The sequence below is a fragment of the Pseudopodoces humilis genome, chromosome 23, assembly GCF_049639895.1.
Source record: "Pseudopodoces humilis isolate 2021_Gansu_Grassland_sample_001 chromosome 23, ASM4963989v1, whole genome shotgun sequence".
In the NCBI taxonomy this organism is placed as follows: domain Eukaryota; kingdom Metazoa; phylum Chordata; class Aves; order Passeriformes; family Paridae; genus Pseudopodoces; species Pseudopodoces humilis.
In genome coordinates, this window is record NC_142222.1 from 160,819 (window position 1) to 184,883 (window position 24,065).

The following is a 24,065-nucleotide window of genomic DNA, read 5'->3' on the forward strand; positions in this document are numbered from 1 at the left end:
TTCTCTTTTTTGAGGTCAAGAAACTGGCAGGTAATGTGCATTTCAGAGGGCAGCCAATGACAATCATGGTGGAACCACTTCATCTGCAGATGCCAAATACCATTCAAGCGAGCTGCGAATTGGATGATAAAGTGTAAAAAGACTGGTTTATTGAAGGCACTGGCACATGTACTTCTGGGACTCTGGTACTCCTCCAGCTTCAGACGAACACTAGAATTCAAAGATAAATTCAAGATTAAATGTCATGTGTCAGAAAGCATTTTATGTTTTTCACTAATAAGTTGATTAAAAATATATGAGGCTTCTATTAGGACACCTGAACAGCAGGTGAATCTGACGTCAGACATTTGCCATTAGTAATATACATTCCTATGTTTCTGGTTTCTGACTGTATAGGCAAGGCAAAATATTGAAGTAAAATAGAAACTTCCTCCAGAATAATCATTCCTTAATTGAAAGATTGTGTTAACTTTGTTTCAGGTGGAAATTAGATCTTCAGCTGGCTTTCTGAAATATTTGCTAAGACCCAACCCAAGTCATTGTTCTCAAAGAATAGCTCACAAAGGAAACTGCAATAAATTAGATTTAATATCTGGAACATTCTGTTTTTCAAGAAAATGGTTTGTTTATAAAAAATGTTTTATGAACATTGTAATGAGGCTCACACTCTGGCCTGAAACGGCTTGTGAAAACTCACTGAAGTGCCATTTGCCAAATAAGACTGGGAAATAATTTTGTGTGGGTAAATAAAGCACTGAAGAAACCTGGGGAAGGATAACATATTTTCTCTGACAGAAGAAATAGTCTCTTTCTTACGGCCAGAATCTACAGTAAATGTAAATCTACATTTACACCATAATGAATTGGCAACTATTGCCTAAGCGCTCCAGAAAAACCTAAATGGGCAAAAATAGTTTCAGTAAAATCAGCTCTGTTTTTAAATAACTACCAAACGTATTAAGCAGTCCCCAATCACCTCAGGGCAGCATGGCATGCCTGCCTTTACTCTGTACTCCCAATGGTAAGGGCTGTACTCCCCTCAGAACTTCCCCAAGCAGGGGCACTCTGCAGTACATGGCAAGCCCTCTCTGTGCCACAGACCCTTCAGACAGGGGCCAGCAAAGGTGCACATAGGGGAAGGTTTGATCTGTCACTGAAGAGCTGCCACTGTGATGGTTCTTCTGGGAAGAGGAGAATCAGCTCCCTGCCATTAAACCATGCAGACAAATGCTGAGCCAAACAAGTCTCTTGCAGCAGACTGGCAGCCTTGTGGTGCAAGGTACAGAAGTGTTGAAAACCTCTCAATGGCACAGGCACAAAGAGATTGATCAGACTTGTCTAAACTCACACATTTATTCACCCACACTGGAAAACATTGTGAAAACTCTGTCAACTTCATCCAAGGGCTCAGGATTCATTACCACCACTTCTTCGTATATTTAGCACAGACACTTGGGAGGAAAAAAAGATGTGATGTATGTAAAAATATATATGTCATTACTAAAAAGGAAGAGGTGGTATGTTAAGGAACCACTGCTGCATTTTGGCTAGGACTGATTCAGTGATCTACTCTTTTTCTGGGTTGATTTTCAGCAACTGTCCAATTCCAACTTTGTCAGCAAATGCCATAACCAGGTTATTGCTATTTCAAGTGGCAACACACCTGAGCTAGAAAACAAAGACTGAATAAGCCAAAGACTGAGTTCAAGTGTGATCAGAACTCAGCTGGAATGTACTACCTGCTGCTCTGAACTCAGTGGACAATACCAATAAATCCAAACTGCTCTTCAGCTTGGGAACCTCTTCTGATCATATAGAGAATACTGAAAGGTTTTTCTTTTCTGTTTCACCGATCTAGATGTTCAACACATGGGCAGGAAATACCTTTGTTTTCCCTTTGTATTTTTTCTTGTAGTTTGGTTATTCATGAATTCATTCATGATTGTGAGACCATTCCCAAGCACTAGTACACTGTGGGAACAAGTTTGCACACTGGTACATGACCAAGCAGGAACCCTGTGCAACAGCAGCCCAGACCACAATGCTACAGGTTTGGGACATTCAATATTTGCAGAAACAGCATTAGCAACTTGATATTTTGGTAAATTGGTATTTTGAGAAAAAAAAATGAAAAGCCAAGGATCCATAGGGAGTGGGCAGAAAATAAGAAAGCATTAATTTAGCTCCTCGCTGGCAGCACTGCCAGCTGTGCTGCCAGCTGGCCAGCTGACAGACTCACTGACCACAAGGAATCACACTCTGCACTTGTATAGTAAAATAGTAACTGTTTGCTCACTCAGGGTGGTTGAATAATCTGCCCTGACAAAGCCCACACTGAGGATCCTCCCATGTTTTATGGGCGTGCTGGGGGTGCATGTTTTAAAGTGGGGAGAAAACGGATTCTTTTATGCCACTACCTTAGGACCATCACGCTTCTGCATCTAAAACAATAATCCTTTGATGAGCAACAAAATAAATGCCATGCCCAGTAAGTTTCCATTATGATACTTGTTCTGCATCTGAAGAGGCTGTAAATCAGATCTAGTCACAAAGCGATTGTCCTTGCATTGTCCACTGTAAGTAACATATAACTCAGGGCACTGGAACAGGATACCATGCATGCTTGATGCTGAAGAAAAGCCCATTTGTACCTATTATATTGGAAAGTTTGTACAGCATTATTTCTTAAAAACTGGTTGTGTTTCTTAGATTCGTATAATCCTTTACTCTGAAATTAATGAGACAGTTTGTAGGGTATGGCACCTGATGTGGTCCCACCTGAGCATCTTCAGAAATGCAAACCTGAGTTATCACTTAGCTGATGAAAGAAGATAATCCACTGATATTCAGGTCTGAAGACACTTAAGAGTGGTGTCCAAATCTCTGCTTTGCATTATACACTATTGTGTACCTTCCTGGATCTTACTGTGCTACAATGGAAGCTAATGCAGAAACCAGTGGTCCACTATGTTACACAGGAGGGGAGACAGTTCAAGAAAGTTTTTATTTGCCAGGCTCCAATTATGCAACCCACCCATTTAAATTAAATGTGAATCGATCACAGGATGTCATAAAAGTGTCTCAGAAAGAAAATGCTATTAACAGTACAGAGAGGTGACACATCCAATACTTCACAGTTACAATGAACTAAACACTCTTTATTACCCACATGCACAGTTGTCCTGGCCCAGCACTCCCGACCACGAATTACCCTGTGTGACTGTTGATGAAAAAAGCATTTGCTTCCTTCTTGTCCAGCAACAGAGTGAAGTTCTGCACTAGCTGACATGAGGGCAATTTCTCCCCTTCAAGAAACTTTCAGAACATTATTTTCTGCAAACAGGACAGTGAAGTGTCCATCCTACAGCTTTTAGTTGGAACCAGTTTTAGAGGAATTTTGATCTGCACGAACTGAGCCAAGTTCAGTATCATCTACCCATGCAAGCTCCCCTGTATCTTACTTGTCAAACAGAGCAAGCACCATGTATCTGGCAAAAATAACATGTTCTCACACTGTGAAAGTCCATCAAAAAGCAGAGAAAGTCCCTTTCTCAAATGCATTTAGATACCTAGAGATGCAAATCAGCATTAAGTGGTGACTGCCAAAGGACAGAAGGTGTTCAACTGTTCACTTTCTTCAAAAAAATACTCTGTTAAGTTTCAGGTGGTGACAAATATCTGTAAGCAAGCCAATTCTTGGCACTAGAACTGGCCTCTTCCTTAGATAGACTCTGCAAGTGGAAGTGTGTTTATCCACATGCTCCACCATTCCCTGGAAGAAGTGTGAGGTTGCACCACATGCAGCCAACTGGGAAACAGGAAGCCATTGGTGGCACTCAGGAACAACATTCATCAGACAGTTTATAGTGCCTAGCACCGTGAAAGAATACAAAAGATAAAGGCATAGAAATTAATTCTTGAAGCAGTTTTCTGCTCAAAAAAGCACCTGTTCATTTTATGGATAAATATTTCCCTCACTTCTTGATAAAAATGTATTTTTCCAGTTCCATAAAGAAAACTCACATTAATAAAAGAACTATGAAATATCCTACACACAGTACTATGCTATATGCCTGATCTTCTAGACAGAATTCTGTTGTTCTGTAACTTAACACCTTGCACCTGTTATCATGGTGGGAATCACTATGGCTGCAGAATTTGCCCCTTATGTCCTCACAACACCTGGGTGAGGTAGATAGGTTCCGGAAAATCTTCTTTAGGAGGGGAAATAGGCAAAAAAGAGGTGAATTGACTGGCATGGGGATGTCTAGGAGCAAATCCCAGGTCATACCCGCAGATCTTTCCACTGCAAGACACTGCTTTACCTCCCACCCACCACCATCCGCCAGGGCTGAAGGAAATGTCAAAATACATCCAGCCCAACACCAATAATTCTGTGGAGTACTTCTGCAACAGAAATGGCATAAATAGGTTAAAAACTGCTTTTCTCACAAGACACAAATTCCAAAGTACACCAGATAACTCCCACTGCTGTCAGCCAGCACATGCACAAGACTAGAATCTGGGTCCATCAGTTTTTCCCAGGGCATTAATTAGAGCCTTTCTCATGTCTTGGCTTCACTCAAAAATTGCAGAGTTATTAATTAAGGCACATCAGGGGCTAATTCAGGAACTTCTGCAATAGATGTGAAGTCCTATGGGCCACTGGTCATCTCCAGGCTACCACTAGAAAACACTGGATGGCATGTGAAATCACACCTGTGACTGAGGGAAAGGCTCCCTTGCCTCTAATTGCCACAAGAAACACAGAGCCAACCTCAGTGCATCATTGTCTGAGAATCAGCTGAATCATGACCAGCATGGAATTATGTTATCTCAATCCTCAGTAAAGGTGTCTAAATGCACTGAGACTTGGGAGTGAAAAAAGGTGAGAGAAAGTGTGTTGGATATTGACTTGGAAGAATCCCACCACATGGCTGAGGACCAACTAAAACATAACATCATGTACCCCCTTCTTCAGTAGACAAGTGACAACAGAGATTTCTCTGTACAGTTTCTCACTTGTAGATACAAGGAATGCTCAGGATACAAGGATGTAAGGAATGTTCAGCCCCTGCCTGAGTGTAATGTTCAATGTTAATGATTTACAAGTACATACCAGTGATATAATAGCTCAAACCACTTGATACAACAGCCTCCCCTTTCTTTATTGAAAGTCCGATAAATCCTAATTCTTGACCTTGATTGGAGGTACAATGGATCACTTGATCATACTTACGATCTCAACACATAAGGTTGTATAATTGCAAACACTTTTGTCTCCATCACAAGTGGAGTAAGATTGGGTTGGTTCAAACCTGGTGACTGCTGGAAGGCAGCAAACACCCAGCACTGGATCTGAAGACTCTATACAGGACTTTAGGCAATAGGGACTACTAAGGGTACTTTCCTCGTTTAACACAAGAGTTCTTCACAGCTCACTGGTTTGCTGTGCTGTTTGCCCAGGCTGGGAATGTGTCCAGCCCAAATACAGGTCTTCCCCATGTGTTGATGGCCAGCGTGATACAGCAGACTCCAATGAGGTTCATCACTATTCCAGTTCTAACCTGTGAGGAAAAAAATCCAAGCCAACAACAATAACCAAACACCAGCACAGCAAGTCCAAACCAGCAACATTCAAACACCAACACAGCAAACTGCAGCAAGACATACTTGTACATAGTCATGAAAGTCAGTCAAGTAAATCACAGAAATAGCCATTGTATCCATCACCTTCTGCTCTTGCTTAGGTGGAAACACCAGGGAACACACTGTGCAAAGTCTTTGAGCACTTTGCTATGAATATAACCAGACTAGGGGCTTTAAGGCATGTGTAACAAGTCTTTCTTACTAGTTAGAGGACAGCTTATGTGCTCTTCAAGTACCCAGTTAGAAAGCCAGTAATGTTTGTGTGTTCTGCCCAGAACCTGCCCTGTGTGGTCTGGCAGAAAATCAGAGAACCAGAGCCAAGGGTTACTGATTGCTACCTTCTGCTTTCAGCTCCAGTGGAGACAAGGCTTTAGACACTCGCCAAAGCCCCAGAACACTGCAGGGCATGCCTGCACTTTAACCCTTCAGGTTTCAGAGACTTATGACTTGTCAGTTTTTAATTTCACTTGGGCCAGTCAGTATATCTGCCAAAGCCTGTGAGAAAAGTACTGTTACTTCAGAGATGCAAATTTTTATCACAATATTAATACTGCAGAAGAGAGGGCCATAGAGTGGTAGTCACAGCCCATAAGAGCTTCCTGGTCCTTTGCAAATACTCTGCAAAGAAAATTAAACACTCACCATATTTCAGGAAGAAAGCAATGGAGAATTTCAGATAAGAGAGAAGGCAATTATCTTACCATATCCAAAACACGGAGGTGGCCATAAGAAAACACTATTGCATTTGGTGGTGTTGCAACAGGTAGCATGAAGGCAAATGAAGCACTGAGAGTAGCAGGCACCATAACATACAAAGGATGGATCTTGACAGATGTGGCCTGCAATGAAATGGAGAGAATATCACTCTGGGGGTATTAAAAAAGAAAAGCATACATGATCAATCTACCCCAGACCACTGAAATACACAGGTTTATTTTGTTTCCTTGCATTACATCACCAGAATAATTCACATTTTATTCTGAAATCCTCATGTGCTTAAAGATAACTTGCTGTTGCTTCCTGACCCATGATACTTAAAAGCAACACTTGATTCTTTCATGTTGTTTGCTTTGTTCTATGGTATAATTTGGATTTCTGGTCAAATATATCCAACAATCTTTTCTTTAACCTCGGACCACCCTTTTTCCAGGAATGGGAATTATAATTACTAGGCACGTGGAGTGACACTCTTAGACTTTAGTCCCTGTGGGACTCTAAACTTAAGTGCCAATTTAAGTCATTATTAGCTCAGTACCTTGATTGGGGTAATTTTGTTTTGATGAAATAGTCTAGAATAAAGTGCTTGTCCTTTCCTAATTAAAGGACAAAGTAACCTATTTTTCTCTTTATGCCACATTTTCATTTCTGCTGAGGAAAGGCAGCAAAACTTACCAGGGTTTCCTCCCTAAGTTTTAAAATTGTTCTGGGTTCCTATGAGAAATTACACATTTCTAATAATCAGGCCTACCACTTTGAGTATTTTAGTACAAAATGTGAAGATGAGTAATTCAATGGCATCAACAGAAAGTTCTGGATTTTGTTTTGGTTTGGATTTTATGTGTGTGTGTGTGTGTGTATGTGTTTTTCCAGTTCTAAGCTGATGGTTCAAACTGACCAGAAGTAATTGATGTTTTCTGACCTGCATTGAAAAAGTGACTGTCACTCACTTTCTCCAAGGCCAAAGCACACACCTTACAGAAGGCATGACCTGGAGCAACATCCAAGACACTAAATATAATATTGCTTTGCCACCCAGTTTAACTCTGATCCCCCAGCTGCCAGGGTAACAGGACAGAAGCAATCTTACCAAGGATGAAAAGACGGGCAGGAAGAGGGTAGCTGTGGCCACATTACTGGTGCATTCAGTGAAGACAGCTATAATAAGGGAGACCACTGTTGCAATGGCCCATGGTGGGATAGATCCCAGGGGAGTCATCTGATGACCCAGCCAAGCTGAGAGCCCAGAGTTCTGCAAGAAAAAAAGTGGGTTTCAGGGAAGTTTAAAACCCTGACTCGCAAACAAGGAAGCCATGTTATGGGCAACATTCCTGTCTAATAATGCTAAAGGAGTCCTGAATTATACAAACACCATCCAGGAAAGTACAATGATTTGTCACAAAAACAAAAAGAAATTCCTTGCCAACTAGACATAACACTGAATCACACTTTTCTGATTCTTCTGGAAATCAAATACTTGCTCACACATAGGTTACAAAATTATGGTTTTCTGACTAAACAAGAAAATTTTTCTGAGGTCATTGCAAATACTAATTTATAGCCCAGAAAGCTTCTAGGCACATTTTTTCTAAGGTTTCTGAAGGTTATGATTCTGTATGAATGCTCTATTGTAGGAAAACAGTCAGTAGTTGGATACAAACAGGTTACAATATCTCTGACTTGCTAGTTTTTAATGCTCTGGAGCTTTATTAATTTATGTGTGATGTATAAAGATGAAAGTAAGGCCCAGAGCTTTAATTTGTCCCATGGTTAAAACCACAAAATTAGCCACAAAACTAAAGATGTGACATGACTTTCCCCAAAGTATTGCACTACTGATAGCTAATGCTTGCTTTGATATTGATGCATCTTAGCAGTGATGAAGGAAACAATATGTCTCACCTCAAAATTCCTTCCTGTTTTAAGAATTAGCTGCTTTTTCTGTGAATTTATGAACACAGCATCAACCCAGATTTTCTTTCTGACCATTTCAGCAGTGGTTTTGCTTTAAGTCTGAAGATATATAACCTTTAAACAAACCTCAAATGGTTCTGAAAATCTGACAAGTGTTATCTATGCTTCTACTTTTCTAGTCAGGGCTACGATTGGGATGATTACAGAAATAAGAAAGTATTCTTTTCTGGACTGTCCAGACAGTGAAGATCCTAACCTACTCATCAGTCTCCAAGCAGTAAGATAAATTAAAGAAATTTAGGCAGAAAACAAAAATTCCTAGAAAAGACTCACAAGCATTCACCTCTCCTTGGTTTTCGCTAATTTAGATCTCCCTCCAGATCCTAACATTGCTACTGGGTTTGGCTTTGGGTGCATGCCCAGTAATATGGGCCAGAAAACAAACCAGGGAAGTTCTCCTTTGAGTCAGAGAAAAACAGATGTCAGTACATACTGCGCTTGCATCAGCTAAAGCAAAACCTCCTCCCAGCAGCAGCACAATGCTCCAGGGCATCTTCCTCTGAACCACATCCCAGTCTAGCAGTGAGGTTGATAAAAATGGCTTTTTTATATCTGAAGTGAGAAATGAAAAGTAGAACATGTTTTAGGAGAGTGAAGACACTTTGTCTCCTGTTCTATAAGATACTGGTGGACAGATGCACAGTACTGAGAAGTCTGCACAGTGAGGGTAACACACATGAGCACATACTGTGCCCCAGCCCTTCCCAACAAGGGAGGTAGGTGAGCTGCTCTAAAGAACTGCGTGCAAATCCAGTGCATGATTCTGCCTTGTTAGCTGAGTGGGTTAGCTGTTTCACAGTACTACAGTCCCTCTTTTGAATACCTTCTTCAGTCTGTTTAGGGTCAGACACGCTTTGATTCCAGGCTATGAATTTGGGCTTATGAGCAGGAAGCACAAACAGTAACAGGGCAACAAACATAGCAGGAACAGAATCAGTGATATACCTAATGAAGAAAAGAGAATACTGGTTAGAAAATGGACACCTTTCTTCTAGAAAAGGGCTGCCTTCTAGCATTCTAGTCACTGATTTTTGCCATCCCATTTGGGGCTTGAACAAAATGGGTCATTAACTCATGTCTGAGGTCTCTCAGACCTGCCATAATATAAACACAATAATAAAAGAAACACGTTACAATACTACAATAAACGTTAAAAAGCAGAGTCCTGGATGACAACTCATCCCTCATGGAGCAGGGCTCCTTCTCTGTGCTGAAGCCAAGACTCAACAGTTGTATCGCAAACACAGACATCTAAAGAAATGGTCTGAATGATAGTCCCAACATGTATTTTATGTTCCTAACATGCCATGCACAAACACTATGCAAAGAAGCCATTCAAAGCACAAAATCAATTTTCCAGTGAGTTCTAAGGTATTGGTTAAAGGTGATATTACCAAATACTCAAATGCAACTGCAACTGATTGGAGCTCATACAAACAAAATACCAAGGTGTACATCAGTGTGACTGAGAGCAGCATAACAGAATTTTCTTTTAGAAGATTCAGCTTGCTCCATGTCTCAGTCTCCAACCTTTTCACTGCAGTACAAACTGTCAAATCATAGGTGATTGGTACTGTCATGTACAAGCCGTTGGATCAAGCCCAGCAAACATGTTAAGTCAGGTAAAGTTGGAATTAATGACCCCACATTCAAAATGGAATGTATGAGCAAGAGAATCTGATTAACCAAGACGGTAAAAGATGGAAAAAAACCCTAAAAACTTACTTGTCTCCTCCTGAGAAGAGCCTGGCAGCCCAGCCTTTTACAAAGCCTGGGTTTCTGGTAAACCACAAGAGCACCAGCAATAAAAACAACAGGAAGACATTTAATTCAGCATAAGAGACAGGGCCTAACTTTCTCATTTCTTCCTTCAGCACATTGTATGCAGCTTTTTCTTTTGCAGTTCTCTCTGTCCCATAGCCCCAGTTTTTTTTAAAGCTTTGAGAAAAATGGGAAAAAATAATGTAAGTATCAATATATTAGAGAGATTTAACATCCTTATCACTCCAAACTCTGGGGGACAGACACAGACCACAGCAGAGGCTATAAATAAAGAAACTACAACAGTGCCAAAATATTTTGTGGGGACACACCAATTCTCACAGAAGAATGGAGTCTATTAAAGGATGGCAATTTGGAGTAACCTGGGATGAAAAAGTCAGGTTTGAATCAATGGCTGCAAACCAGCTATGCAGGCTCTCCTAGGGTTGAAATTCACAGGTCAGAGATTGAAAAGCAGAAAGGCAATTCTGTCGAAGATTAAGAATGTATAAGGCTTTTGCCTTAATGTACCTCCCATGAACATAAAATGTTTCCAGACCTCAAAATTTCTGTGAAATGAACCTACTCTCTGCTACAAAATTAATAACTTGTCAGCACATTTGTTTTAGCCAGATATCTCAGTAAGCTAACTAACTTACTTAGGGGTTTACACAATATTGTGTAGATAAATACTCACTTGAGTCCCATGAAGGAGCACTGTAACCAAAGCCAAGCTAGCGCCAACATCACAATCATGTTTGGGAATGCAAATCCAAACCAGGAAGCAAAATTCACAATATCATTATTGTTGGGGTATAACCTGTAAAGAAATGACTTTCTGTATGAATGTCAAAACATTTAGTAATCTACTCTACCTTTAATATGTGCTAGTGACAATTATGCATGTAAATCTAGGACAACCATTACAAGCAATCATAGGTAACATCCACAGCCTAACTTAAGTCATGGGAGAAGGCAGCCTGATTTCAGAGCATAACTTAAATGACTGTAAGTTTTCCCTGTGTTATACTTTGATGCATATAGGAGCTTATGTGGATATTTTGGGTCTCAGTCAGACAAGTGTGGCTGAAAGACCTCACATACTTCCTAGATACCTTTCACTTCCAACATGCCTGTTCATTTATCCCAAGACAGGATATTTTTTCTTCCTCCCAATTCATGCTAATAAGAGAGCAAGAAATGTCTTTCCTGAAATTAATAACTATACTTCTGCTGCCTTCAACAGATGAAAAAGTTGCTAGTTGGCTTGAAAGAATGAAGACAGTATTTTAAGAAAGGCAATTTCTGTAATTCTCTGTGTTTGCTGATAATGATAGGAGGGAAAATATCAATAGCAAACTTCCAGCTGGGTGTTAAAACCAACAGATAATGTAGCAGCTGAGGCTGAAGTACTTGCAACACAAGGAAGCAATGTTGGAAAATTTCCACTGCAGACTGGGTTCCATGTAGATCAGTTCCCAAACTCAGTTTAGCAATGAGAGAACAACACAACTGTAGTTTCCACAACCACAGCATGGAGGAATGCTTCTACAGGAGGAGCCAAGCTCCTTCTAGCTCTCTTCAGTGTGCTTATGAGCAGAGTTAATCTACATTCTTCTGGTGCTCTTTACTGCAGTTCCTCTTCTGATGTGCTGTATTTCAATTGAAAGAGAGGACACAGAAGAACCAATATCTCATAATCAACCACCTGCATGTCGATTGTCAACATGTATTTCCAATTTTCTCAGAAGAATTTAATTCCATCACATAGCTTCTGTTTAAAAGATGCAGAAGCAAAAAAGATGAGGCCCAACACTTCATACACATTTCTCAGACTCAGTGCCTCAACTTACTGCTCGAAGTTCACAAATGAATTTGTCATCTAAGACCAGTCAATTGGTCACACAAACAGTATAACAATGTAACTAAAAGAAAAAGCAAAAATTACTTACTGATTCATCTGGCCTTTCAGTACCACATTTGGTCCTGTTCCGGTAAGTGTTGCAGTTCCTCCAATGCTGGCAGCATAGCATACACAAAGTGTCATTCCCTTGCATATACGCTTCTTCATTTTCTGTTCCTCAGAAGATCTGGGGTCATCAGGGACTTGTTCATTGCTTACAACTAGGCAGAAAGAAAATTATTTGCCTCAGGTAAAGTTGGAAAGACAGAGAATTCAGGATAGGGTCTGTAGGCTTAGTGCTTCCAGTTTGTATGTGCCAGTAATTTTAATTAAAAACCCACAGATATCTCCCTAAATACTTCAGACTAATGTTCATGAGGGGCCAGAGCAAGAGGCTGACAGTCTGGGTTTACGTGATCCAAGGATGCTATTGCCCACATCAGAGCCACAGCTCCTCATCAGCAATGTCTTGCTTCACAGAGGTGTACCACCAGCCAAACATCACAGTCACTGGAACAATTCCAATTCCACAGTGAGAACCCAACTACCTTTAACGGATATGAATATAGGCAGAAAAAAGCCCTACTGAAACCCAAATCCTTGCTTGGCATTATGTCACGAAACTTTACTGCTTTGTCCATTGTTCTCTGAGGTTAACACTCTAAATCTTGAAGTCAGACTAGACTAATGGAATAGGACAAAGAATTTATGGCAACTATAAACAACTCAACAATATTAAAGGGTATTTTTTGCACACTCTTATTATCTTCACTACACTTGGAATCTGATCTTTAATCATATTTAATAATATAGCCCTCTGTAACAGCACAGCAGAGCAGTGAAATGAGAGGGTCTGAGTTTGTGCACATATTTCAAATGAAGTGAAACCTATTGCAGAACCACAGCATTGGCAGAGGACCTTAAGGAATCAAGCATCAGTGTAAGATCACACGCAAGAACAGTTTGTCTACTGCGAGTCAAATTACACCTTATCTTCTTTTCCATGTGGCTTTTAAAGTAGTCCTCTTTATTCTCCCCACCTCCACATAAAATCTGGTCAATAAAGAGATATTTATTACCCTAGAACCAAAATAGATTGTGTTTAAATAATTTTTTCAAATAGTCCTACATCAACCTAGAAGCTGAATCCCCATTGATAATCACAAGATTTAGAAAATAGTATGCTGGGGGTTGAGATTGTTATTTCCCACAGGATATGCTCTTCACTTCCCTAAACAAGTGGTTAAGCCTGGGGAAACTGTGGGAGGATGACTACAGCTCAAAGAAAATAACATAACAACCTGTCTGGGATCTAGCACTAGCACACAAAATGGTAGCCATCAAAATTGAAAGCTATTTTGTAAAACCTAAATGTCATGTATTTAAGGAATTTTAGGTCAGGTTACCATCCTCTTTCCTTGGAAAGGGTACACAGCACTCATAGGTAGGGGAGCTGAGTGTAGCAAGTTCAGTAGCGTCAGCTTATTGGTGAGAAGGCCCTTACCGTGCACTGCAGTGGACTCTGATGTGCTCTTTTCCTCCAGCTCAATCACTGCATTTGTTTGCCCAGTTGCTTGTTCCATCATGGTCACATCATACTCCGTGCTGTCCATTTGATCCAGAACAGCCTGGACAATGGGAACCATCATGGCAGTGGTGGCTGTGTTGCTTATCCACATGGAGAGGAAGGCAGTGACTGCCATAAATCCCAGCATGAGGCTGAAAAGAGAGAAACGTCTTTCTTTTCAGAGGAGAGAAAGAAAGTGAACAGATGCTGCTAGGCTTTGCAGTCACCGTAATCTGGAGAGCAAAGCCCAGGCAAGGATGTGTGCAGCATCCACTAGTACAGTGACTCCCTTCTAGGACAGCTCTCCCACCTTTACTGAAGGAATCCCAGTGCACGATTAAGTCTGTCATAATTTTGTCCCCAAAGGCAAGCCTCTAAAATTCAGTCTAGTCTAGATAGTCTAGATACTAGTTTTGGATAAAGGACAAATAAACTGTTCCTGTTGCTAGACTTCACTTCCAGAAACTGTGAAAGTACAGCTGAATTGGCTCTTATTCCTTTCTCTGTCGACTGTTAAATGTCATCACCAGGCCTCTGTTAAACTGAGAAATGGTAAGAAAAAACAATGTAATATTCTTACAGTGCAGGTTTCACCCCAAGAATCAGAAGGACTCTCAGTGCAATCCTTCTGTGAAGATTCCACTGCTCAACAGAAATTGCGACAATCAGCCCTCCAAGGAAGAGCATGTTTGTGTTATTTAGGTACTGAAAGCACACCTGAAAGACAGAGAAAGTACATCAGGCCAAAATACTTACTTCACTAGTAAAATTTGCCTACCACCCTCTCAAATCCATGGACTGGACCAGGCCCCAGCCAACACTGGAACAAGAGGCAGCTGCTGCCTGAGAGCTCCCTGCAGTTTCCTGGACCCTCGATCTCCTGGGTAACTGCTGACTTGCCTGTGCAAGAAATCTTTGGGCATCATTGTGCAAAATGACACCAGCTTCCTAAAACATAGTTGGGGGCTCAAAGTATGGAAGGTGCTGGAAATATTGAGCTCCAAAAGGACTCTCTGAGCATCTTCAGCAACCATACCTGCCTTTACGAGATTGTTGGGCAGTAGTGAACCTGGGCTACAGAACCTGAATGTAGCCTGTGCCTTGTGCCTCCAGCACAAACAGCCCAGGATGAGATCTGGGGAGAGGACACAGCATACCTTCTGGCACCATGCCATCTATCCTCTCAGAAGTTCATCCCATGCATTTTGAGATCTCCCAGAAGACTGACAGCACTACTTCCTCATAGGCTGGGAGCACACACACTGCTGGCACGAGTGGGATGCTCTCCTGCAGGATCCATGCCCAAAACAGATCCTCTCCTCTACTACCTCAAGTCTCCCACTCTTAAGAGTTTGGGCAAATGTGTATGTAGTTCAGCATCTTCCCATATAAGAACCCTGAACACTAGTACAGACTCGTTGGCTAAATACTGGTGGGGGATCAGAGCACTGGATTTCTCTGTATCATATCTGGATTGCATGAGTTCCTTACTTTTTTAGCAGTCTGAACTCCAAGCAGAGGGAAAAATACCACTGGAATGAGGGAGGTGACAGCCAGGGGGATCACTTCAGTGCACCAGTACACAGCCATGATGATGATGATATATGCACATCTGGCCTCCTGCAACATAATAGAAGATACACTTAAGCATTAGAAACTGTTTTTAAAGATAAGAAACACATTGGTAGCTCTTACAAGTGGCTCACACACTCCACTGTCTGTAGCTTTACAAGTTACGCTGAATGAGGACTTAAACTTGCGCTTTTAAATCATGCTTTGAAGTCACTTGTATAAAAGGATTTTTTTGACTAAGAAGGCCATAATGTTTGCTTTAATACATCCACACAAAATAAATGCTGTGAGAAAAATAAATCTTCCACCACTAGGTAAGTGCACAGTTTGCCCTGTGAAAGTACCTCTTGTTGGTTGAGGTCAGCAAATTTTACACCTAGGAGCCAAGAACAGCAATATAGAGTTAATTTTTTTAATGGATGGCCAAATTTCCCAGTGTGGATGATTAGCTTGCCTGAAATTCACAGTTTCTGATGTATGCCCAGTAACACAGTTGAGCTCAGAAACTATTTCATTGAATAATTTAAAAGCTCTTTGCTTTGTGAAGTAACTCCTAAAGTAAAACTCTTATATATATTTGTTGTTGTTGTGACCATGCACATTAGAGGCATTAAACTACTTTCCCAAATCATACTGTCCCTACCTGCTAAGGGGATTCCCTAGTTTAGAATTGTTGCAAACTGTCTTTTTGGGCTTTTGATCAGGCATTTCTGAATCCCAGACTTCTGTGGTTTATACTCTAAAAATTGTCAGGAGAAGCAAGCATCCATTAGCTAACAGTGAACTGTTTGAAAGTTGAAGTCAGTGTTCTGTAGTTCAGTATTTGCTCCTATTCAGGGCATGTGTTTATAGGATTTTATTCTAATACAACAAATGTGACTTTATTGCTAAAATAAATGGGGTGACAGTCACACTTAAAAACTGACATCAGGTAACATTAGCATGTAGGACTGTGTTTTGCTTAATTTTGTTGAGAAGCTTAAGAACCAGAAAACACCTTTTGTAAGTAATTTGAATTTTTTTCCCCTCAACTTTCCTGATTAATTACAGCACAAATTTTGAGAGGAAAAATTCTTCAGAGACTAGAAGATATCAGGCAGATCCTGTTGAAGGCTCTTTCCTTTATACACATAAAGTCAGCTTATGATAAAATTCATAAGCTGCAGTAATGCAGGGCTAGAACTGACCGTGGTTAATCTGTTGCTAGTATGAAAGACAGAAAAACAACTCTAAGTGAATAAAATTCAAAACACTGGTTTTAGAGAGTAGAGAGGAAATAATTTATGTGAAGCTCAAAAATACAATGATGCTTATAAATTAACTCCAACAACCACGGCCAATTCAAACAACCAAAGATTTGGAATTAAATATATATTTGTACTTATACCTATATCTATCTGTGATTTATGGGAACAGTCACAGAAGGTCTCTTTGGTGTTTCTGTACAGCTGACACAAAACACAGTGACCTGCCTCGTGGCTGAAACACGAAAAAGCAGACACTGACAGAAATATTGCTTTCCCATTGTGAAATATTGTAATTTCTTAGGTTAGACTAATGACACAATATGCCTAGAAATAATGGCAAACTGAAGACATACTTATTTTTTTGGAAATGATCTTTCCTAGTTTTGGCCAAAGTAGAGCTTAAAAGTCAGGAATTCCCAATTATATAAAGTACCACCATTCAACTGAAAGGCTAGGCTGGTATAACTTAAGACAGGTAAACCAGAAGGGTTGGCAATTTGGTTTATAAACACAAGATAAAATTTTCCTGTACTTTAAACCAGACTGAGCGATGCAAGTTTCTCAAAAGAAAGGCTGTTTTTACCATTAGAATAGCCTCCAAAGCTCTAGTAGGCAAAAAATACTGCAAACTGAGCTGTCACACTTGATCAAGGCTACAAAGCATTAAACCCCAAACTTCCCTGGGTTATTCCAATTCTATGCTGGTGTAACTCCACTGAACGCAAAGGAATGGTGCCATCGCCATCCCTGGAGTGAGATGGATGAACTGGAGGACATGGCATTTGAAATCCTGACCAATTCAGACAACACAACCCTGACTGCATCAGGATGGAGAATGTCACCAAGCAACATACTGGGAGTACCAGAGCCTCAGCAGAGAGCTGGGGGACGCACTTGCGCCCTTCAGCCCACTCCAATCGCTACGACACGATGCAGACAATTCCAAACGCGCCAGCTACACACGGATTTGTCTCGGCCCACAATGAATTGCACCTAACTGGCACGGTGGGTTGGGTGCGTGGGAGCCACCGGGAGCAGGGCCGGAGCCGAGCTCCGTTCCCGCAGGGGCCCCGCAGGCACTTACCCGCGTGGACACAGCGAGCGGCAGCGGCAGCAGCAGCAGCGGCGTGAGGAAGAGGATGGCGAAGGAGCGGTACCTCAGCAGGGGCCGCAGGCACGTCGGGGCCATGTTCTGTGGGGTGACACGGTCAGGGCGCGAGCGGGAGCAGTGCCCGCCGCCGCCGCTTTAAGTACAGGGCGGGAGGGACCCGGCCGGGGGCGACACGTCCCGCCCGCCCCGCCGGGGGCCGCCCCGGGCAGCGGTGCGGCTGGGGACCGGCAACGAACCGGCCCCCCCGAGCGCCCCAGCCCCGCTCCGACCAGCCCTCCTTGCCTGGCCGCCGGGACACGGCCACCTCCGTGCGGGGCTTCTGCAGCGCCTTCGTGCCAAGGAAAGCGGCTCAACGTCAGTGCACCAGCTATCGCACCAGTCGGGAGTGTTGTAGGAATGTTCTCCCTGCTCACAGAGCCCACAGAAAGGTGCCAGCGAGCACAGACTGTCACAGTGCGCATCGCTTGCAGGGACCCAGGTGCTGACACGGCCCCTTTCGGGAGCAGGACTTTCGTGAGGTGCTGGTTACGCCAAGGGAGGATCGTCCCTCGCTCATTCACACAGTGCTGGGGAAGGACTGAGCTCCTTCAGGGAAATGGAGAGTTAAAAACACAGTGGGGGTCTCCCCAAAACAAAGGTCTGTGCAGGCATGCATGGTTGTGTTTTGCTAATATTTTGAGAGGCACTGTGCCTCTGGATCTGGGTTAAAAATAACCCAGGAAGGTTAACTTGAAAGGTTATTTTTAATGTTGAATTCAGTGACTTCGTCTACAGCGCAGCCTCGGAATCCAAAGGGACAGCCCTACTGATGGTGGCCAGCACGACTGAGAAGGCAGAAAGGGACAAATAGACAGAGGACAAACAAATCGTTGGTATTTTAGGTTTTGCTTCTGGAATGGCAACAGCCACCTGAAATTGAAGTCAGCATAAATCATATCTCAACAATTTGATCCTGCAGTCTCTTAATACAGTCTTACTAAGCATTTACTCACAGAAATAAAGAATTTCAGATTCCACAGAAACTAATGAGGGAGCTCTGACTACAGCTTGCACTCTTAGTCCTCTGCTCACCAGAGGAACTTGAGTGACAGAAGTTCAAAGCAAGACACTCCAATGTTACTTTTCATTTATAAAAGCAGTGAATACCCACTGAGAAAACAATAGCCAACCGGATCTGGGCAGATTCCAAATCTTCAAACCTTTCGAAGCAGTCCCTCTGGGTAACTTACCAACACAGAGAAAACTTCACACCAGTGCAAAGTCTAGCAGAAAATGGGGAATTGGCCAAAACTTGCATTCCTGTGGCCTGTCTCCAATGAATAAATGGTTCCTAGTCAAAAAAGAAAAAGGACTAGAAGCACTTAAATAAGAAAATGCAAATAGTTCACTCTAAAGGAGTTGTTCTAAGGTTAACTCTGAGTCCAGTGCAAATATAATTCGTTGTCTTCTTGTTTCAATAAGATGCAGTGAAGAAAAAAGAAAATAAAGAGAAAGACAAAAAATGTGTTGATACCTTTAGATGGACTAATATTGTGAAAGGAGATTTGCTTGCTGTACCTGGGGATGAGACATAGGACTCCATGGGCAATTAAATTAGCTAATTCATGCCTCAGTCCCTTTTTTTGTCAATACAGAAAAGGTAATCAATATTCTCTTATTGTGCAGAATTACTGCAAACTTGCCTTCATATCATTTGATGATAAGGTTCTTTTTCATTGTGCCAAGAAGACAAAGTTTTGGCTGCTTACTTTACAAAACTGGTCTGATAGCTGGATAGAAGGGAACTGCAGAGAGTCTAAGCACTTGCAAAACATCCAGGAGTTTTAGGTGGTCCAAAGAGCATTCAAACAAAAATCTCCCACCACCTGAAATTCAGCTTATGCTAATTGAGCACTAATTTCCCACCTTCAAGAAAAGAGAATCCTTTCCTCCAGTCAGTATTGGCTCTGAACATAGAAGAGAGCAATGGCTTTAAATACTGCTTTAGAAGCAGTGGGTAAAATTAGCTTTTGGTTGCAGACATCATTTAGAAGCAGAAGACTGTAGCACCCTTTGGGCCAAATTTTGATACCCTATGGTTGAATAATGTACTATTCTTGTTCTTGGTAGTAAGTTTCAAATCAGTTTTCAAAGGAACTCAAATTTTTGTGTTACAAGGAATCTTAGGCATGGGTGGTGACATGAAGTGGAACCAGGACCTGAATCAGTCTCTTGTACCTGAAATCCCTTTTCCTGGCTGCAAGATACCACTTCTCCCATTTGTTTTTCTCCTGCCCTAATAAAAACAGGTATTTTGAAGCATGTCAAGAAGCAAGGGTTTAAGTAACAGAGCCAAGCCCATCTTGTGGCCCACTGCCAGCAACCTTCCCTGGCCTTTGCGACATTTCTCAGCTGGTGGCTCTGGCGCTCATTTGATTTAACTTGACAAAGAATGCAGAACACTTTTCTGCTGTTAGTGAGCTGAATAGATTCAATGAAGTGTTCAGTAAGCACTAGAGCCAGCTCAAGAGACTGGGCTAGTTAGGCTGGGCAAGGAACAGCTGTGGCAGGAACAGCCACACCTTCCAAGACAGCAAATGCCTAGATGACCTTAACAGCATTGTCAAACCACATGCAGAGTCTTGCAATCTTCTCTTTCATACTTCAAATTGCCAGAGTCAATAATGTGAACCATGGCCAAGAGTTGCAGCCCAAGTCCAAGTGGGACACTGGTGAAGTCTAGTAAAAAAAGGCTGACCTGTATTACTTGGGAGAGAAAGGGACTGAAAATCAATCCCAGAAAGAAGGAATTCCAGGGTCAGTCCAGGTAGAAAAACTGTAAAATAAAGATTTATTTTTTTAGTTCAGTTCATTCCTGAGAAGCTGGTTTTCTGATAGATCGCAATCTCTACAAGGCAATCATCCCAGTTACTCCAGTTATTGGAGGATAGAAATGGTCTGTAAAAAGGTGGCTTTACAGGAAGCAGCTAGTTCATTTAATTACAGATAGACATATTTTCTGCCTCTAATTCAAATGCTGCCCAAGCACACAAGTACAGTTTTCTTGTTCTAAAGCAGACCATTTGACCTAGATAACTGCTACTCTCTCTCAAGACAAGAACTCCTCACATTCTTTATAAAGTTCTTTCACGTTGCAGGCTCCGTGCAGCAGCCAGAGGTACAAAAGTTTTAACAAAATAAAATTAAGCAAGGACTGTAAGTCATATTATACTTGACACTGAGAAACAAAAATTAAAACAACTGAACCAGATATTCTAGGACTTAGCAGAAATAGAATGTTTTCTACTTGGGCTTCTGAAAATCACATTTAAAAAACAACCAGCTCAGAACTTACCTCTATGTGATTCTTGCCTTCAAAAGATGCCTAGAAGAGGTCTTGTATAGTAATGCTATGCTCTGGAAGGTTTATACAGAATTTAAATAGAAAGAGTTATTACCAGCATTCAGAGAAAACCACTCCTTCATTGCTCTCCATTTTCCCTCCAATCGGTCCTTCCCAGTTACTGCCAGTCCACTGTCCTGCTTCAGGAGTAGCTTTCAACTAAGTTCCCAGTGGAGCATCTGATATTTTTCCAAGAAAAGCTCTCAAGACTCTGAATGAACAGTCCTTTCAGCACAATCCCTGTGCCCAACAACTTTCTGCACAAAAGCCCTCATTATGAATTTTGAGTCAGTGGGGTTTTCTCAGTCAGTGTATGTAGCTGATCAGTCTTTCTTGACCTAGAATTGGTGTTTCCTATATAGTTTGTGCCCTAAAACCCATTCAAATGCTGTGCAGGCTAACGAATACAAAAAAAAAAAAAAAGATACAAAAGAAAATAATGTTAAAAATTTGATTCAGAATTGGCAGCTTTGTAACCTCTCCCTTAGCTGCCACCTCATTAACATATTTTTTCAAAAGCCTTTTCTCTGCTTCATTACATAATTTGTGTTACAAAATCCAGATAAACATTAATTATTCCCAGATCTAAATAATGGCTTACTGCGCTTCCTTTTTTTTCTTCTTTCATTTTTCCCAGAGAAAAATGTGGGACAGAAGGGGCTTGTTTAGATGGGAAATGAACCACACCAATTTCTGAGAAACATCTGTGGCAGCTGTTGTATATGGCATTATGATACATTGTGCAAAGACTAGTGAATGATTTTTTCTGATACTCCTGCAAAGTAAAAGAATCAATATTAGTGCCCCTGCTTGACAGACTAAGAAGGTCAGTTAGTATTTTCTGCATCTTCTATATTCCATTATTCCACACTGGGTAGGGTCTGTCATATCTGAGACACCACTTGCATCATACAGCTATAAGGAATCAGTTGTAGCAACAGGTACAGAAATGCTCAACCTTCCTTCAGCAAGTCTTGAAACTTCTTGGCATTGAAAACATGGAGTTCTGTTCATTCTTCTCTCTAATTCATATATCTTCTGAAGTTTCCTATTTAAAAATTTATTGCTGAGGTCCAGGAGGAAACAGGATCTGCTGTTCCTGGGGCCTCTCTGCTGTTGGTCCATCCCAGTCACAGCAAAGCAAACTATCACCAGGGAGGAAAGTCAGTGCTGGTTAATACAGGTTGGAGATTTCACCTGGCACGTACTTGGATAGCCCGAAGTGCTCCAAGGGTCATTGGGGAACCAGTGAGGCCTGGGCATCTGCTGGGCATGGCTGAGCAGCCCACGTGCGGCTGGGGGACTGATGCTGGGTTTCTCCCAGGTGGAGATGGAGGCAAAACACCTCCCATGCGCTGGCAGCATTTGTCCAAGGGAAGCAGCATTGCCCCTGGGAGACCAGGGTGGGTTTGTGGGGCTGAGTACTATCATGACCATCCCTCAAGAGGCAAAGGGGATGGCAGCATGCCCCTGTCTTCCTGCTCACCACAAGCCAGCCCTGAGGCCCTGCAGCCTGGAGGGACCTCAATGGACCTGAGGCTCCTCAGGGCACCACAGGCTCCCTCTGCTTCTGGGCCAGAGCATGTCTGGGTGCTGGGGGCAGAGGAACCCCTGCCACCTGCTGAACCAGCTAATGTAAATCAAACTTACATGGGAAAAGAAAGAAACTGAGATCCCAGAGTTTCCTAAGGATTAGCAAATTAATCTGTGTGAGGAATTCCCACTGAAAATCAAACCCCAACTCTTGTCTGGCAATGTTGCTGTTTCTCCTTTAAAGAATTTTTTGGCTAAACAGTTGTTTGGGGTGGAGTTACTGCAACAGATCCTTTCAGTTTCAGGGTTTTTTTCCTCTCTGCTCTTAGATGAAAGGATATCCAGCAGAATAAAAATACAAGGAGAGAGCAAGTTTGCAAAAATTGGCAAGAGATCTTCACTCCTAAAAGGGGGAGATTTCAAGAGTTTCTAGGATTTTCCTTAGTGTTATCTGGGTCTCCTGTAAGAGAGGCAGCAGAGGAAAGAACCACATAGCAGGAGTATGCTAGCCATTGAGTAGGAAACAAAAATATTTTATATGCATTTCACATTTCCAAGTTCCTGCTCTCTTGCTACTTTGTTGTGCAGAGGTTTCTTTCACAGCCTTCTCTCCTGCTGCAAGTTCCCTCTTTTCAAAATACCACTGTGTGCAATTTTGCAGTATCTGGCAGAGAAAGGATTCAGCACATGGACCATACCAAACCCAGAAGCTGCCTCAATTTCCCCCCATGACTGATGATTGTTTCTGTTTATATGTTTGCAATAGAACATTAATTTCTTTGTTCAAGGTAATTGGCCATCTTTCATGAAATAGAAGACTCAAAAGGGCCATGAGGATTGCAGAACCTAGTGTGTCTTGAAAAGTAGCAAGGCCGTTGGACAAACTCTACAAAAGAAAGATGATTTCCCTCTCTCAGAAGAGACTATCACATCACCTCAAGCTCTTAAAGACATTCAGTCTTTCGACACGCTGGTTACCTGTGACTATTGCAGCATTCTGCTGCCACTTCCAACCCTTCAGAAACACGAGGTGAGAAGTGACACACTGGGCTTGGCTTCTTACCTGCAAAGGGCCATACTTACACAGTCACAACTGGGCAACAAAGCGACACGGATCTGCTTACACATCCAAGAAAGATCCCTTTACTGCATAAATCGCAATGTGCTTTTAATCTCCACCTGCTTTAACTGAAGCCACAGCAAGGCCTAACAGAACTCAACTGACGAAGGGCTCCCATTGGCTGGCTCAGCTGCAGTGCTGCTGGCCATGCGTCCTATCACCCAATCAACTTCCGGCTCACACTCTGTCCGCGCGTTCCTCCAGCCAATCACAATCTCACTTCCAGCTGTCACTCAATTGACTCTCCCCTCAGTCCTGCCAGTCGCCGCCTGCCTGTCGTGTGGCGCGCTGCTGCTCCTTCCCGCGGGGGCCTTAACCACTTTAACAAATACAACCAGCTCTTCTACAGGACCCCAGTGCCCATCTGTGAATTCCAAAGCTTCTCGACCTGTTGGCCACAGGTACTCTCTGTCTGTAAAATGTGGGATTTGGTAATTCCTTAGACTATTTATGCTCACATCTACACAAAAAAAATCCATTGTCTATAGTCTGCTTCAGTTTTAAGGAAGTAATAACTATGACTGAAGTA

General features: G+C 42.0%; 1 protein-coding gene across 7 annotated transcripts; it reads right to left on the reverse strand.

Moving 5' to 3' along the window:
• LOC102106685 (Na(+)/citrate cotransporter) lies at positions 1-23,527 on the reverse strand. 7 transcript variants are annotated; one of them, XM_005525645.3, is made up of 16 exons: positions 20,836-21,061; positions 20,239-20,316; positions 18,731-18,831; positions 17,475-17,582; positions 15,063-15,191; positions 14,152-14,288; positions 13,509-13,723; positions 12,054-12,225; positions 10,799-10,921; positions 10,066-10,278; positions 9,164-9,285; positions 8,774-8,892; positions 7,457-7,618; positions 6,351-6,488; positions 5,411-5,567; positions 1-210 (listed from the first exon to the last, which is right to left on the reverse strand). In XM_005525645.3, exons 4-15 carry the CDS (start codon positions 17,577-17,579, stop codon positions 5,439-5,441), a joined length of 1,764 nt encoding a protein of 587 aa, XP_005525702.1. In that variant the 5' UTR covers positions 17,580-17,582; positions 18,731-18,831; positions 20,239-20,316; positions 20,836-21,061; the 3' UTR covers positions 1-210; positions 5,411-5,438. The 7 variants fall into 7 exon arrangements, with proteins under 7 accessions (XP_005525702.1, XP_087922406.1, XP_087922409.1 ...); XM_088066280.1 differs by lacking the exons at positions 1-210; positions 20,836-21,061 and adding an exon at positions 23,500-23,527 and having other exon boundaries at positions 2,986-5,567; XM_088066283.1 differs by lacking the exon at positions 1-210 and having other exon boundaries at positions 2,986-5,567; positions 10,066-10,119; positions 20,836-21,062.
• Between the last annotated feature and the right edge of the window lie 538 nt (positions 23,528-24,065).